Source organism: Gymnogyps californianus, chromosome 12 (genome assembly GCF_018139145.2).
Source record: "Gymnogyps californianus isolate 813 chromosome 12, ASM1813914v2, whole genome shotgun sequence".
NCBI classification, from domain to species: Eukaryota; Metazoa; Chordata; class Aves; order Accipitriformes; family Cathartidae; genus Gymnogyps; species Gymnogyps californianus.
Window position 1 is genome coordinate 19390066 of NC_059482.1, and position 13186 is coordinate 19403251.

A 13186-nucleotide genomic window follows, 5' to 3' on the forward strand; every position below is an offset into this window, starting at 1 on the left:
GCCTCGCGGGAACTGAGCGAGGCAGCGGGCAGGCAGAGGGCAGGCAGAGTCAGGAGGAAGGGGGACCAGTCAAGCCCACAAATGCAGACACTAGTTATTTACAAAGGCGGAAAAAGACATTTCCCATTTCTATCCTCCTCCTCACCCTGCCTCTGCAAGGAAACCACGCTCATCGCCAGCATGGCTGTGCACTGGCCCCAGCCAGGCTCGGAGAGCTGATCCACACACAGGGGAAACCAAAGCAGCATTTCCACTGAAAAGTGTCTGCAGGCTGATGGTGAAGGTCTGGAGAACCTTCCTATGCAGCCTGGACGTGAACCCATACAGAGCATACAACGTGCCACAATTCCCTTCCTTCCTTCCTTCTGCACCTGATCTCAAGTTGAAATAAATACCCCAGGAGCCTGCATTTTCGGGATGTATCTTCTAGAGTTTTTCAGCTTTGAAAAACATTCCCAATGATGCACCACGCGACCAGGACAGCAGACTGCACGTTACTGCTGCTGGCATGTCAAAGCACAAGCCGCTGCAGCTTCTCACGCAGCGCGTGGCAGAGGGTGTATCACAAAACCAGCAATGAGCAGTATGTGAAGCTGTATGACCCCTGGGTCACGTTTTATTAAAGGACACAGTAGCAGATGTGTATCGCACAAACAGCCCAATTAACATTTCCAAATTTGTGGAAATTATCCTTGAAAGGAACAAATTTTGTGCATGAATTTATGTAAATGGACAAAAAGTGCTAGTATATGTTTAACAAATTAGTCTTGATTTATGTAATTTTAGTTTAGATATGCAAAATGTTTTATTTTAAAGCTGCTATCCATCATAAACCACAATAACATTATAGGTGAAAACTCCAAACAGAAATATAAAACATCACTGAGAACTATAGATCTCGTACGTTGGATTTTGTGGCGAAAATGGTCCACAAAACTCATTCTGAATGTCCTCATAAGATCCTTTTTATAGCAGGTTATGAATCATCACATGATATCTTTAAATGGATGATCAATACTATATTTTCCCATAAAACGTTTGGTTTGAAATCCGATTTTAAGTGCATTAGAGTTTTTGTGCACTGAATGAGTGAGTGTCATAATAAATTGTCACCAAATATGAAAGAAATATAGCTTAGATTAATTGCCATATTTATTTATGAGTCTATAAAATACATTGTGAAAGTCCTGGCACATTTTTGGGATACCAGCTTGAACTTTCAAGAAAGTTAAAAGCATTAAACGAGACTGAAAGTAGATTTATTATTGGAATGTTTTTAATTGCAGTTTCAACCAGACACAGGTATTAGAATGGCTGTGCCCTTAATGGCCATGTCTCATGTGTTTTTCCTTTAAAAATGATATACTTTCCATATTTTTATTGATTTTATAAGATTTATTGTAGATTAGTGCTGCTTGTGTGTGAAATCACAAGTGGTCCCAGCTTCCCCAGAGTAGTGGGCTGCAGATGGCCCATCGCTGCAGCGGCTCCTCCCCAATGCCCCCCCAGCACTCAGCACTGCCTGAAATACTGGTGGAAGAAAAGACCGGAGAAAAACCTGAATTACCTGAAGGAGACCAGGAGAAGGGTCCTCAGCGAACTACCCAGCGAGTCCTGTTCTGCACTCGTTTCTACAAATGCAAAATGGAGTTAATTCAGACAGGATTTGGAGGGGGAGTCAAGCTGAGCCCCTTCTTTACTCAGATGTTTAATGAAGAGGCTCAAGGCCAACTGATTTGATGGGGCCAGGACTAACTGTATTGGGTTAAGTATTTTCTGGTTTTGGAGTAAGTTATAAGCTCTCTGTGTTTCTAACGTACAACAAACGCAACCGGGGTTTTGTAAATTACAAACAAAAGTAAGGAAGCAGTTCTGATATCCATGTTTAATAGTGCACGTAAGTGGGTGATAACTCTTGGAAAATAAGGCACTGTTGCATGTAATCGTATTGGGTTTGCGTGGCAAGGTTTTGGTAGCGGGGGGCTACAGGGGTGGCTTCTGTGAGAAGCTGCTAGAAGCTTCCCCCCTGTCCAATGGAGCCAATGCCAGCCGGCTCCAAGACGGACCCGCCGCTGGCCAAGGCCGAGCCCATCAGCGACAGTGGTAGCGCCTCTGGGATAACAGATTTAAGAAGGGGGGAAAAAAACCCACTGCGCAACAGCAATTGCAGCCGGAGAGAGGAGTGAGGATATGTGAGAGAAACAACTCTGCAGACACCAAGGTCAGTGAAGAAGGAGGGGGAGGAGGTGCTCCAGGCGCCGGAGCAGAGATTCCCCTGCAGCCCGTGGGGAAGACCATGGTGAGGCAGGCTGTCCCCCTGCAGCCCATGGAGGTCCACGGGGGAGCAGATATCCACCTGCAGCCCGTGAAGAGAGGACCCCACGCCAGAGCAGGTGGAGGCCCAAAGCAGGCTGTGATCCCATGGGAAGCCCACGCTGGAGCAGGTTTGCTGGCAGAACTTGTGACCCCGCGGGGGACCCACGCTGGAGCAGTCTGTTCCTGAAGGACTGCACCCTGTGGAAGGGATCCACGCTGGAGCAGTTCATGAAGAACTGTAGCCCGTGGGAAAGACTCGGGTTGGAGAAGTTCGGGAGGGACCCCACGCTGGAGCAGGGGAAGAGTGTGAGGAGTCCTCCCCCTGAGGAGGAAGGAGCGGCAGAGACAATGTGTGATGAACTGACCGCAATCCCCATTCCCTGTCCCCCTGTGCCGCTGGTGGGGAGGAGGTAGAGAACTCAGGAGTAAAGTTAAGCCTGGGAAGAAGGGAGGGGTGGGGGGAAGGTGTTTTTAAGATTTGGTTTTATTTCTCATTATCCTGCTCTGATTTGACTGGTAATAAAGCAAATTAATTTTTTTCCCCAAGTCGAGTCTGTTTTGCCTGTGATGGCAATTGCTGAGTGATCTCCCTGTCCTTATCTCAATCCACGAGCCTTTCGTTGTATTTTCTCTCCCCTGTCCAGCTTAGGAGAGGGAGTGACAGAGCAGCTTTGGTGGGCACTTGGCGTCCAGCCAGAGTCAACCCACCACAGTAACCAGCACGCTAATTAAAAAATAGATCCTGCAAATTACAGCAAGCAGACTAGGTAATGGAATAAAACTGTCATTCACTGCCACAGAACAAAAATGACAAACTATACCTAAGGTGATATTAAATTAAAAACCTTCAGCTTGGCAGCCAAATGACTCCTTCACACCAACTGCACATCAGCTGATACAAAGGCCATGAAAGCACAGACACAGCTTGGTGGTTAATGGTACCTGGTGAGCCCAAGCTCACCCAAGCATATCCTGCTCAAGCTCATTGCTCAGCAATTGCTTTGTCAAAAAAAAAAAAAAAAATTATTCGAAATTATTTCTATTGATTTTATTGGAAACTGAATCCACAGAGGGGTCAGCCTGAATGAGAGCTGTGACACTGCCCTGCCCCTCCCGCCACAAGTTAGCCCATATCTCAGCAAAGCACAAGCAAGTCCTCAGAGGTGAAGTTCTCATGAGTTTTGTGTAGGCGTCTCTTCACCGGATGAACTCACACTTTATAGAATAATCTACAGATAACCCTAAGAAAGCTGGTACAGAAGTGTTGGATTACCCTGATGCAGAGTGCTCTTATAAAAGAAGTATCTCCTCATTAGCCAAGCACGGTTTCAGAAGCCAGGTTTAGTGATGGCCCCAGATCCAAGGGAAAATCCCACCCAGGAGCATGGGGAACATTCACGTCCAGCTTCTACCTGCTTGGCCGCCTCCAGGCACAGAATGGTCCAGATTAAAGCCCCGGGTCCAACCATCCTCCTACTCCAGGAACACTCAAGCCCAACTGTTGATTTTACAGCCATATCCTAAAACTTAATCACAGCAAACACGGTGATGATCTGAGATTCAGCAAATCCATAAGTCATTATAAAAGTGATGATAGGAGCCAAGTGGAGCTGCTGGTCCTTGGAGAAGAGGCAGGAGGGTGAGGTGGCAGGGTTAGGCAACCGCAGAGGATCGTTAGGAAGAAGCAGCTCACTGTCACGTGAAGGAGTCCACACAGAAGTGGTGCTTAGGGATCCCTGTGAATATTATTATTACCCTCGTCTGCCTCTTACTTGATTTCCAGATGAAATTTTAAATGGCTCTCATCTAGCCATCCATCTAAATGAGAGGGTCTGGACAAGCAAAGTAAAGGCCCACCCATGTATTTCTTTCACTTTGCACATACCAAAACTGGAGCGAAATTGTGCAGCTTCTTGGATTAACTAGCCTACGTACGTAACTCTCCAGAAATCCAGTCACATCTTTTTGGATGTTCCCTTTCAGAAGACAAGTGTCCAAAGGCAATCAAAGCTATTCCTGACGTATTTCAAAAGTGATCTAAAAAAAAAAAAAATCTACTTTCAGGTTTAGCCTTCAGCTGACAAGGTACCGCACGTTATCTCAGCAATTATACCTCACCCCCTCAATCAGGGTATGTCCCACACTTTGCTGTGCCAATTCTCCCCTCGTATCCTGAAGACAGTTCTTTCTATTTTCTGCTTGTATGTTAAGCAATTAAAATGCTTTATCTTCAACAAGATATTAATCTTAATATTGTCCTAATTTGTTTCATCTTTTTCTGCCTCTCATGCAGAAATCAGTCTTGACAATAGCCACTGAGATAAGGACAGTAACCAGCAAGCTTCACAATAAACCATCATATACACTATTTTAGTTTGTCAAAACAATTAGTGTTCATTTTGGCTTTATTCAGTTAAATCCGCAGTGACTGATCAGTATAAATTATGTATTAGGCTGCCCAGCTGTACTTGTTTATTCATGCATGGACTTGAAGAATTTTCATTTTCTCAGTACAAAAAAGCAACAGCCAAAAAATCCCCCCGTATTCTAAAATATAAAGACACTTTCTTCTCAGCCACATTTCTGCGACATGTTTTTGAAGCTGCTTTATTCTTACCCCTCTTAGAACATTATTCTTCCTTTCCAGAAATGATACTCCAACACTTATTTCAATTAACCTATTATTTCATTCACAGTTATTGGCAGCTACATTTGCATCGGTGGGAAGCACGTACTGTTACTTTCACCCCTTGCAATTACCTCCCGAGCAAAGCAATCTCAGAGCTAAACCAAATGATGTTGATTCTAAAAGCATCAAAAATCGCATTGTAGGCTGCATTTGAACTCCTGCCTTGCTTCAAGAGGAACTGCTCACAGAAATGTTTACAGTTAAGCCTCACACTCCTCTCTTTCAAGAACAAAAGTTTGTGAATCAAGAGAGATCGTTTGCCAGTTTTGCTCGTGTTTATAGTCACACAGTCCTCACTAGGACGACTGGGTGAAGGCAATGTACGCTGTGGGGGTGGGATGATACGCTCGTATGCGGGGAGAGAGATGACACAGATTTAGATAAAGGAAAGAAAAATCTGCAGTGACCACGTACAGCATCAGTTACGCTTCTCTGAGATGCGGTGTATGAGCAAAATGGAAATCTGGCCGTTGAAGCTGTTTCCCTGCGATGAAAAGATTGGCAAATTGCACACTCCTTCCCCAAAGCTGCCCTCCACCAAGCTGAGTTCAAGAACCTGTTAACAGAAGGTTTATGCCAATATTTACAAGTCGCAGAAAGATGTTTCAACAGCTTTGACATGATGAGTCCAGTCGCTCAGTGACGGACTGACAGGGTGAATGGTGGCAGTGCTCAGAAGAACACAAAGAGCTAGAGTTTGTGTCCTCCTGAAGAGCTGGGGGGCAAGGTAGAACTTGTATTTGTTAATGGGAATGCCATTTAATATCCCATGTTGTAAAGGCAATTAAAAGGGTCGCCTGGGTGGCTCATAGGCACGTATAGAACAAAATATGCTACAGAAACATCTCCATAGGGCAGAGTGCCGTAAATGGAGAGAGAGCTGGGTTACAAAAGGCCATCTCTCAAAGCTGGGCTCAGCTACAACGTACCTGACAGGTAACAGATTTACTTTCATGTTGATTGTGCACGATAAAGATTGGCAAACACAATGTTTGCATTGATCTGCATTATGTCTGTTACAGAAGTGCTTTTGCGCAGTGAATTCTGCCCCAGTTTCGGCGGCCGCAGTGCTCGTCACATCAGCGAGGAGGGCGAGAGCCCCGCATGCAACCTGCCAGCACGCATGCAGTGCCAGCGACAGCTCCCATGGGCTCTGAGCGCAGGCAGGATGAGCACACGGCTACTCTTGTTGTTTCTTTCATCAAATAACATAAGAAGTGTTCTGGTGAAAAGACTAAATTTTGCTGAATTAAGTGCTTTAGAACAAGTGGGTTTATTACTTTATAATTAGCATAATTTCCCCCATAGGGATTCTTGCAATTAAATAATTAGCAGTAATGTTACCCAAAGGTGTTCTTTAATGAATTTTCTGAAGTTGCTGCCCCCGTTAACAACTGAAACGGCTCAGTTTTACACGGCCTGAGCGCTCCTTCTCGCCCGGCTACGGGCGATGTTGGAGGGTTGTCACGCCTGACCCTGAGCTGCGGGCCAGTCCGCTCACCCCGGCGGGGCGGGCACGGCTCGGGCGCTCCGCCCCGGCCCCGCGGGCAGCGGCCGGGCGCTCTGCTGCCCCGACGGCGCGGGCAGCCCGCTCCGCTCCCGGCGCCGGCGGAGGGACCGCGATCGGGGAGAAGCCCCGCGAGTGCTCTGCTCCGGCAAAGGGCCGCTACACCCCCGAGCCGCCCTCCGCCCGGGCTGAGCCGGGGCTCGACCGCCCCAGCGGCGGCCGGCGGCAGCTCTGCCCGCTGGCTCCCGGCGGAGCGCCGCCCGCGCGGGGAGGGCAGGGGCCGCCCCGGCTCGGCCGCGCCGCGGGGGGCAGCACCCCGGGCCGGGCCGGGCCGGGCCGGGCCGCTGCGGGCCGGGCCGCCGCGCACCGCTCGCGGCTCGGCAGCGCCACCCGTCGGGGAGCGGGGCGGCGGGCAGCGGCGGAGCGGGGCCGCTCCGGCGGGGACGGGCACGGCCGCGGCGGCTACCCGCCGCTCCCGCCCGCCTCCGCGGGGCACGGCCCCGGCCTGCCCGGGCCAAGTGCCGCCGGGTCGCCCCGGACCGGGGAAAGTTGGAGTTTTTTTCTTTTTTTTTTTCTTTTTCTTTTTTAATTGCCACTGGCAAGACATCGCGCCCGGCCGGGCCCGGGAGCGCCGCGGCAGCCCCCGCCGCAGGGGGGGAAATCCCCATTTACCTCCCGGGGATCTCGCCTCAAAGGCAAATTCGCAATATGTAAGTCGCTGGTTAAACAAGGGCATTTCCATTTGTTAATTGATGCAATTACGCCGTAGCGGTAATGGGCAGGCCGGGCTGCAGGCAGCCATCCATCACCTCCCCACTGACCTGCCACGGCCCCGCCCCCCCATACTCTCCTGGTGGGACCATTTCGGGTCTGAGAGAGAAGAACGGATGCCCCGCTCAGCACTCATTAGGGAAGGAGGCTTCGGGCTGCCGGGGAGGCGGGCTGCCCTCCGGCCGGCTCCCTGTCCGGGCCCCAGCCGTGCCCCTGCCCGGGCAGGCAGAGCACGCCGTGCGGGGCGAGGTCTGACCCCGCTCCCGCGGCTCCGGGCCGCCGCAAAGGGCAGGGGAGCCAAGGAAGGGAGCACAACTAATCAGCTCGATTGCAAAAGCGGTGCCGCGTTGTACAGCAGAGCCTGGCCCCGCAGGTGGGAGCCGAGGGCAGAGGGAAGGGCCGGGGGGCTGCGCCGGCCAGGCCGGCCCCGAGCGCCCCTGCCCCGGGTGCGCCCGGCACAGCCGCCGCCTGCGCCCCTCGCACCGCCGCTGCCACCGCGGCCCCTGCCCTCCGCTCTTCCTCCCTGCAGCTACGGGGCCGCGCTGTCCGGGCGGCGGGGGGGCACACTGGTGGATGCCGTGATTTCCCCCCTTTTATGGTTTTTTTTTCCCCCAAGACAAATATGGATTGTGTTTAAAAAAGAGAGAGAGAGGGAAGGGGAGAGAGACCAACCGCAACGCACCTCCGGTCCCTGCCTTTGACGTGCATCACAGCACAACATTAAAACAACATGAAACAAGTGCTGCGAGCGGGCGCGCTGCGCTGGGCGCGGGGCGCTGCCTGCTCCTGCCCGCCGCTGCCTGCTCCTGCCGCGCCGCTGCCTGCTCCTGCCGGCAGGGCCGTGACGTCACCCCGCTCCTCGCCCACCGATGAACGCTAAAGACCTATAGAGCAGAAAATAATACAAGCAAGCTCCGTATCTTGCAAGCCCTACGTGATTTTCCCCCCCTCTCTGAAAAAGCCCCTTTGCACTTAAACTCTCTATACATGTGGGGTGGCTTTTTAAACTCTCTCTATACAAACATATTTATTAAGAGCGATGGGAGGTGGGGGGTAGCCTATTTTTTTAAACCAGGCACCAACCCCCCCCGCCTCAGATGTCTGGCTGCTTTTCTTAAGTGCAATCATCTATAATTGAGAAAAAAAAAAAAAAGCCATACGTGGAAATGTGTGTGTGAGAAGGTGCATCTTGAAGCAGGGTTTAGTTACAATCGATCTTGGGGGGAAAATATTGCCTATGGTCCAAAAATAAGGAGCAACTATGTCCTTCTCTCAGTTCGGATACCCCTACAGCACCACTTCACAGGTAAGGCGAGTGAGCAGCACTCACTTTTGTTCAGATTCTGCTGCTGCTGTCCAGATGTCTTGTTCCCCCTCCCTTTTTTTCTTCCCTTTCCCTTACTTAGAGTCTTTTTTTAAAAGGGCACATCTGGAGCCTTTTTTTAAAAAATGTGCGTGTGTGTTTATGTCTCGTTTGTGTTGTGTTAGGCTTAAACAAATAACTCGCAGTGTGCACAGCAAAGGCGTTTAGGAAACCGGTAATTCCCCCTCCCTCCCCCCCTCCACCGTTCAGTTTTAAGTGCAACAAACAAATAAATACATAAATCCCGGCTGCGACCGATTTCCAAGCCCGCGGAGCTGCCCCGCGGAGCGGCCGCGCTGCGCCGCTGCCGCCCGGGCACCCGCGGAGCGTGTGCGGGCAGGGGGGAACCGTCGCTCGGCGGGCTCGGGATTTCACTAGCGTTTCTGCGGAACCGGGCTGTGCCGTTTTCTCCACCCTTCCTCCTCGGGTCGGTCCTTTTCCTGTGTTTTATTAGGATCTGTCGGGAGGTTTTTTCCCCCCCCATACGATTTCCGAATGACACCCCCCACCCACACCCACACAAAGGCACCCTATATTAACTAAGTCGTCGCTATACCGTACCTCGAGTCACGATTTATTTGGGTAGAATTAGTTATACACCCTAATCACTGCAAGATGTGCCTCCCTCGCTTGGGAAGTTAGCTGTCCCCTTGAACTTACTGAAATCAAACGCCTTCGATTGCGTTAGCTGACATATTTACTGCTTTGTCTATTGTCAAATTAACTGTAATCGCAACTTCTTGCCTTTAAATCAATGCAAACGGACCGACCGGGGGCGGGAAGGAAGGAGCCGCACGGATCTTTTGCCATTTTCGAGAGCAATTATTGCCTTAAAGTTTTGCCTGCTTGATTAATCGTGCCCCCTTCCCAAGGGCTCCCGCTTCCCATTCCGTTTATTTCCCGGTTTCTATAATTAGTTGCTTCAGCCCGGGCTCCCTATCCCCCTCCTCACCCACCCACCCCCCCCCGCACACACACAGACGCGCACACGCTTCTAAATTCCCCCCGATGGGGCTGCCTCGACAGTCACTCGGCGCCGTCCCGCTCTCTCCTCTCCTCTCCGCAGTTTTTCGTGCCCGCCAGCCCCAGCACGACCTGCTGCGAGGCTGCCCCCCGCTCCGTGCCGGATGCCTCCTCGGCGCCGGCCGCCGCCTCCCTCTGCTGCGCCCCGTACGAGAGCCGGCTGCTGGCGCCCGGCCGCGCCGAGCTCAATGCGGCGCTGGGCATGTACGGCGCCCCGTACGCCGCCGCCCACGGCTGCGGCAACTACCTGCCCTACAGCGCCGAGCCCGCCGCGCTCTACACCGCGCTGGTGAGTGCCCGCCCGCCCGGGCAGCGCACCGGAGGGGGGGGGGGGGGTGCAACAGGCGGCAAAGTTCGTGGTTAGCAGTCGGTGTCGGGGCAGGGGACCGCTGAAGGACGCGGAACCGGCGCCGTCCCGTCGCGGGGGGCGAAGGGACTTGGCTGCCGCGGGGACCCGGGGCGGCGGGAGGCGGCGGGGTTCCCTTCTTCCTCGACGCCAAACGCTGCCGCTTCCCTTGCAGAACCCCCAGTATGAAATCAAGGACGGCGCCGGCACGTTGCACTCGGGAATCGCGCAGCCCGCTGCCTACTACTCCTACGATCATTCCTTGGGGCAGTACCAGTACGACAGGTAAAACCCCTTTGATCAGCGCCCGGCACCATTAGCATCCCCCTGCGAGGCAGCGGCCGACATCAAACGGCGGGGGGCGGGGGGCTCCGACCTGACAAACGTTGTACAAAAGAAACGAGGCGCCCCGGGAGCACCAGTCAGCTAAAATCAAACTTCGGCAGCGATGGCAGGCGGGCAGGGGCAGGCAGGCAGATGGGCAGGGCCACACCGGCCTGCGGCGGGGCCGGGCCGGGGGGCTCATGCCGAGCTCCCGCCGGCCCCCCCTTCCTAACCATCTGCCAGCAGGTACGGGACAGTGGATTTCAGTGGTTCGGCCCGACGCAAAAATGCAACGCGAGAGACGACGAGCACCCTCAAGACCTGGTTGTACGAGCACCGCAAAAACCCCTATCCCACCAAAGGAGAGAAAATCATGCTGGCCATCATCACCAAAATGACCCTGACGCAAGTGTCCACTTGGTTTGCTAACGCCAGACGGAGGCTCAAGAAAGAAAACAAAATGACCTGGTCTCCCAAGAACAAAGCGGGGGAAGAGAGGAAAGAAGAAACCCCGCGGGAAGAGGAGGAATACGGTGCGGAGAGCGAAGGCAGAGGTAGGCGGGAAAGGCAGGACGGGCGCCTCCAAGTAGCTCGAAGTGGCGGCCGATTTCGAGGCCCCCCCCCCCCCCAACTTCCCCGCACCCGCACTAACGCCCTGCCGCCCCCTCCTCCCCGCTGTGTGTTCAAGCAGAGCAGAAGAGCTGCACGGAGGACAAGGAGCTGCGGTTCAGCGACCTGGACGACCTGGAGGAGGAGGAGGAGGCGGGGAAGCCGGAGAAGGGCCGGGCCAGCTCCCTGCAGGAAGCCCCCAGCCTCGGCGCGGCGCTGCCCGAGGCCCCGCGGAGCAACTGCAGCCTGCCCGGCCCCTTCCGCGCCCTTCCCTGCGCCAAGGCCCCCGCCGCGGACTTCTCCCCCGCCGCCCTGGCCGGCCCGCCGCCGCCGCCGCCCTACGCGCCCGCGGAGAAGCCGCGCATCTGGTCGCTGGCGCGCACCGCCGGGGCCAGCGCGGCGCGCCGGGGCAGCCCCGAGGGCCGCGGCGCGGAGGGAGGCGGCGGCGCGGCGGGGCAGCAGCCCCTGCCCGCCAAGGCCTTCCGGAACTCCGCTTTCAACCTGCAGCCGCTCCCGCGGAGCTGCGCGTCCCACCGCGGCCTGGGGGAGCCGTGCCAGTACGCGGCGGCGGGCGAAGGTACCCGCGGCGGCGGGGACGGGGGGGACCGCGGGCCGGGCCGGGACACAGGGCGCGGCCTGAGCCCGCCTTCGCGCTGACCGCCCCCCCGCCGGGTCCAGCGCGGCCGCGGCGTTAAGCCGTGCCCAGGTGTCAGGCGGGCTGCGGCCGTGGCCCTCCCGGCGGTACAGACGCCGAGGCTTCCCCGCTCGAGGCGAGCGGGCAGGGGCGGGCGGCGGGGCCGGGCCGGGCGCACCGCGAGCCGCTTGTATCTGTGCAGGCTTCGGGCGGGGCGCCAAGGGCGGCCCGGGAGGCGCCGAGCTGGGCGGGACCTGCCTGGACAGGCTACGGACGGCGTTCCGGCCGGTGCTGCGGAGGTGAGGTAGGTGACGGGCCGGCGGCCGGGGCCGACCTCCCACGAAGCGCAAGCCTGCCCGCCCGGCCCCGGGACACTGGAGAGGCTCCGGCCTGGGAGCGGGGCGCCGAGGCCACCGCTCTGCCCCGCTCCCGGAGCGCCCGTCCGGGCGGGGCAGGACCCCCCCCCCCGGCCCCGGGGAGGGCCGGCAGGGCCTGGCAGGCACCGGAGCCCGCCCGGGAAACGCTCATCACCGCTTCTCCCTCCCGCAGGGCCGCCCGCCCCTTCCTGAGCGCTGGCGATGGAGCTCCGGCTGCAGCGAGGCTCTCGGCTTGAAACAACGAAAGAAACCTCTCCCCGGCCCGGCGATGACCTCCCCGCCCCGCAGGCACGGCCCGCGGCTCTGCCTTCCCTGCCCTCGCCGGGGAAACGTCCCGCCGCGGCACAACGTGCTGCTCACATGGGGGCTGAGGGGCGCGGCGGGCGGAGCGGCCGCGCCTGCGGGAGCGGCGCGCCCCCCCCCCGCCGCCCGCTTGCCATTTGTTCAACAGCCCTCATTAACGTCTTTGCCAAAAAAAAAAAAAAAAAAAAAAAGGAAAACCCCTAATGTTTTCTCTTTTTTCCCCCACGTCGTGGTTTGTTTTTCCTTCTCCTCCCAAGCGTGCTTCCTCCACTCAGCGCCCTGCTCCGCCAAGGTGCGGTTGTTCGCGGTTGTTCCGCGCCGTCCCGAGGAGGCGGGAGGAGGAGGAGCGGCGCAGGTTACGCCGGGCTGTTTATTTCCCGTCGCTGTACATAGATACGGCTGAAAGTATTTTTCAGAGTCTCTAATTAACACGGATGAGCTGAACGCCTTGAAGCCGTCCAGTGACCCCGGGAGCTCTTCAGCCAGGAGCCGGCGCAGCCCGGGCGGAGCGGCCCCCGGCCCCGGCCCGCCCCGGGGCACGGCCGGGGCACCCCGGGCAGCGAGTGGCGAAGTAGGACGTTGTTAGTGGGTCAGCGCCGTCAGTCAGTGAAAAGAGCAGTGCTGCACTTTACAGGACAGACGAGAAAGAGAAACCGTATCTCTGCATTATTTCTGTTTAATTAAAATTGTCATCAAACACTTGTGTTCAGACTAATAAACCAAGCAGGGATGAGGAAAGAATGTTTCTTTGTTCCCGTCTCTAGAAGCAGTGGCAATAATTTAAATTAATAACTGTGGTAATTAAGAGGTCATCTATAGATCAACCCGATACCTGCTATTTCCAAGTTCACCGGGGTCAACATTTACATTAAGTCATTTGTGGTCAATAGAGTCCAATGAATTCTGCCTTAATAAATCAGGGAA

At 55.3% G+C, this 13186-nt stretch overlaps 1 protein-coding gene and 1 long non-coding RNA gene across 2 annotated transcripts in view; one reads left to right on the plus strand and one right to left on the minus strand.

The window, feature by feature from the left end:
- Positions 1-1586: 1586 nt before the first annotated feature.
- The window catches only part of LOC127021345 (uncharacterized), a 148963-nt gene continuing 137363 nt past the window's right edge, over positions 1587-13186 (minus strand). The window contains exon 3 of the long non-coding RNA XR_007767198.1: positions 1587-1631. This is a non-coding gene — a long non-coding RNA (uncharacterized LOC127021345). The remainder of the gene's footprint in view (positions 1632-13186) is intronic.
- IRX6 (iroquois homeobox 6) lies at positions 8545-12425 on the plus strand. Its single transcript, XM_050904336.1, has 7 exons — positions 8545-8589; positions 9713-9958; positions 10191-10300; positions 10586-10893; positions 11031-11525; positions 11785-11886; positions 12132-12425. Exons 1-6 carry the CDS (start codon positions 8545-8547, stop codon positions 11883-11885), a joined length of 1305 nt encoding a protein of 434 aa, XP_050760293.1. The 3' UTR covers position 11886; positions 12132-12425.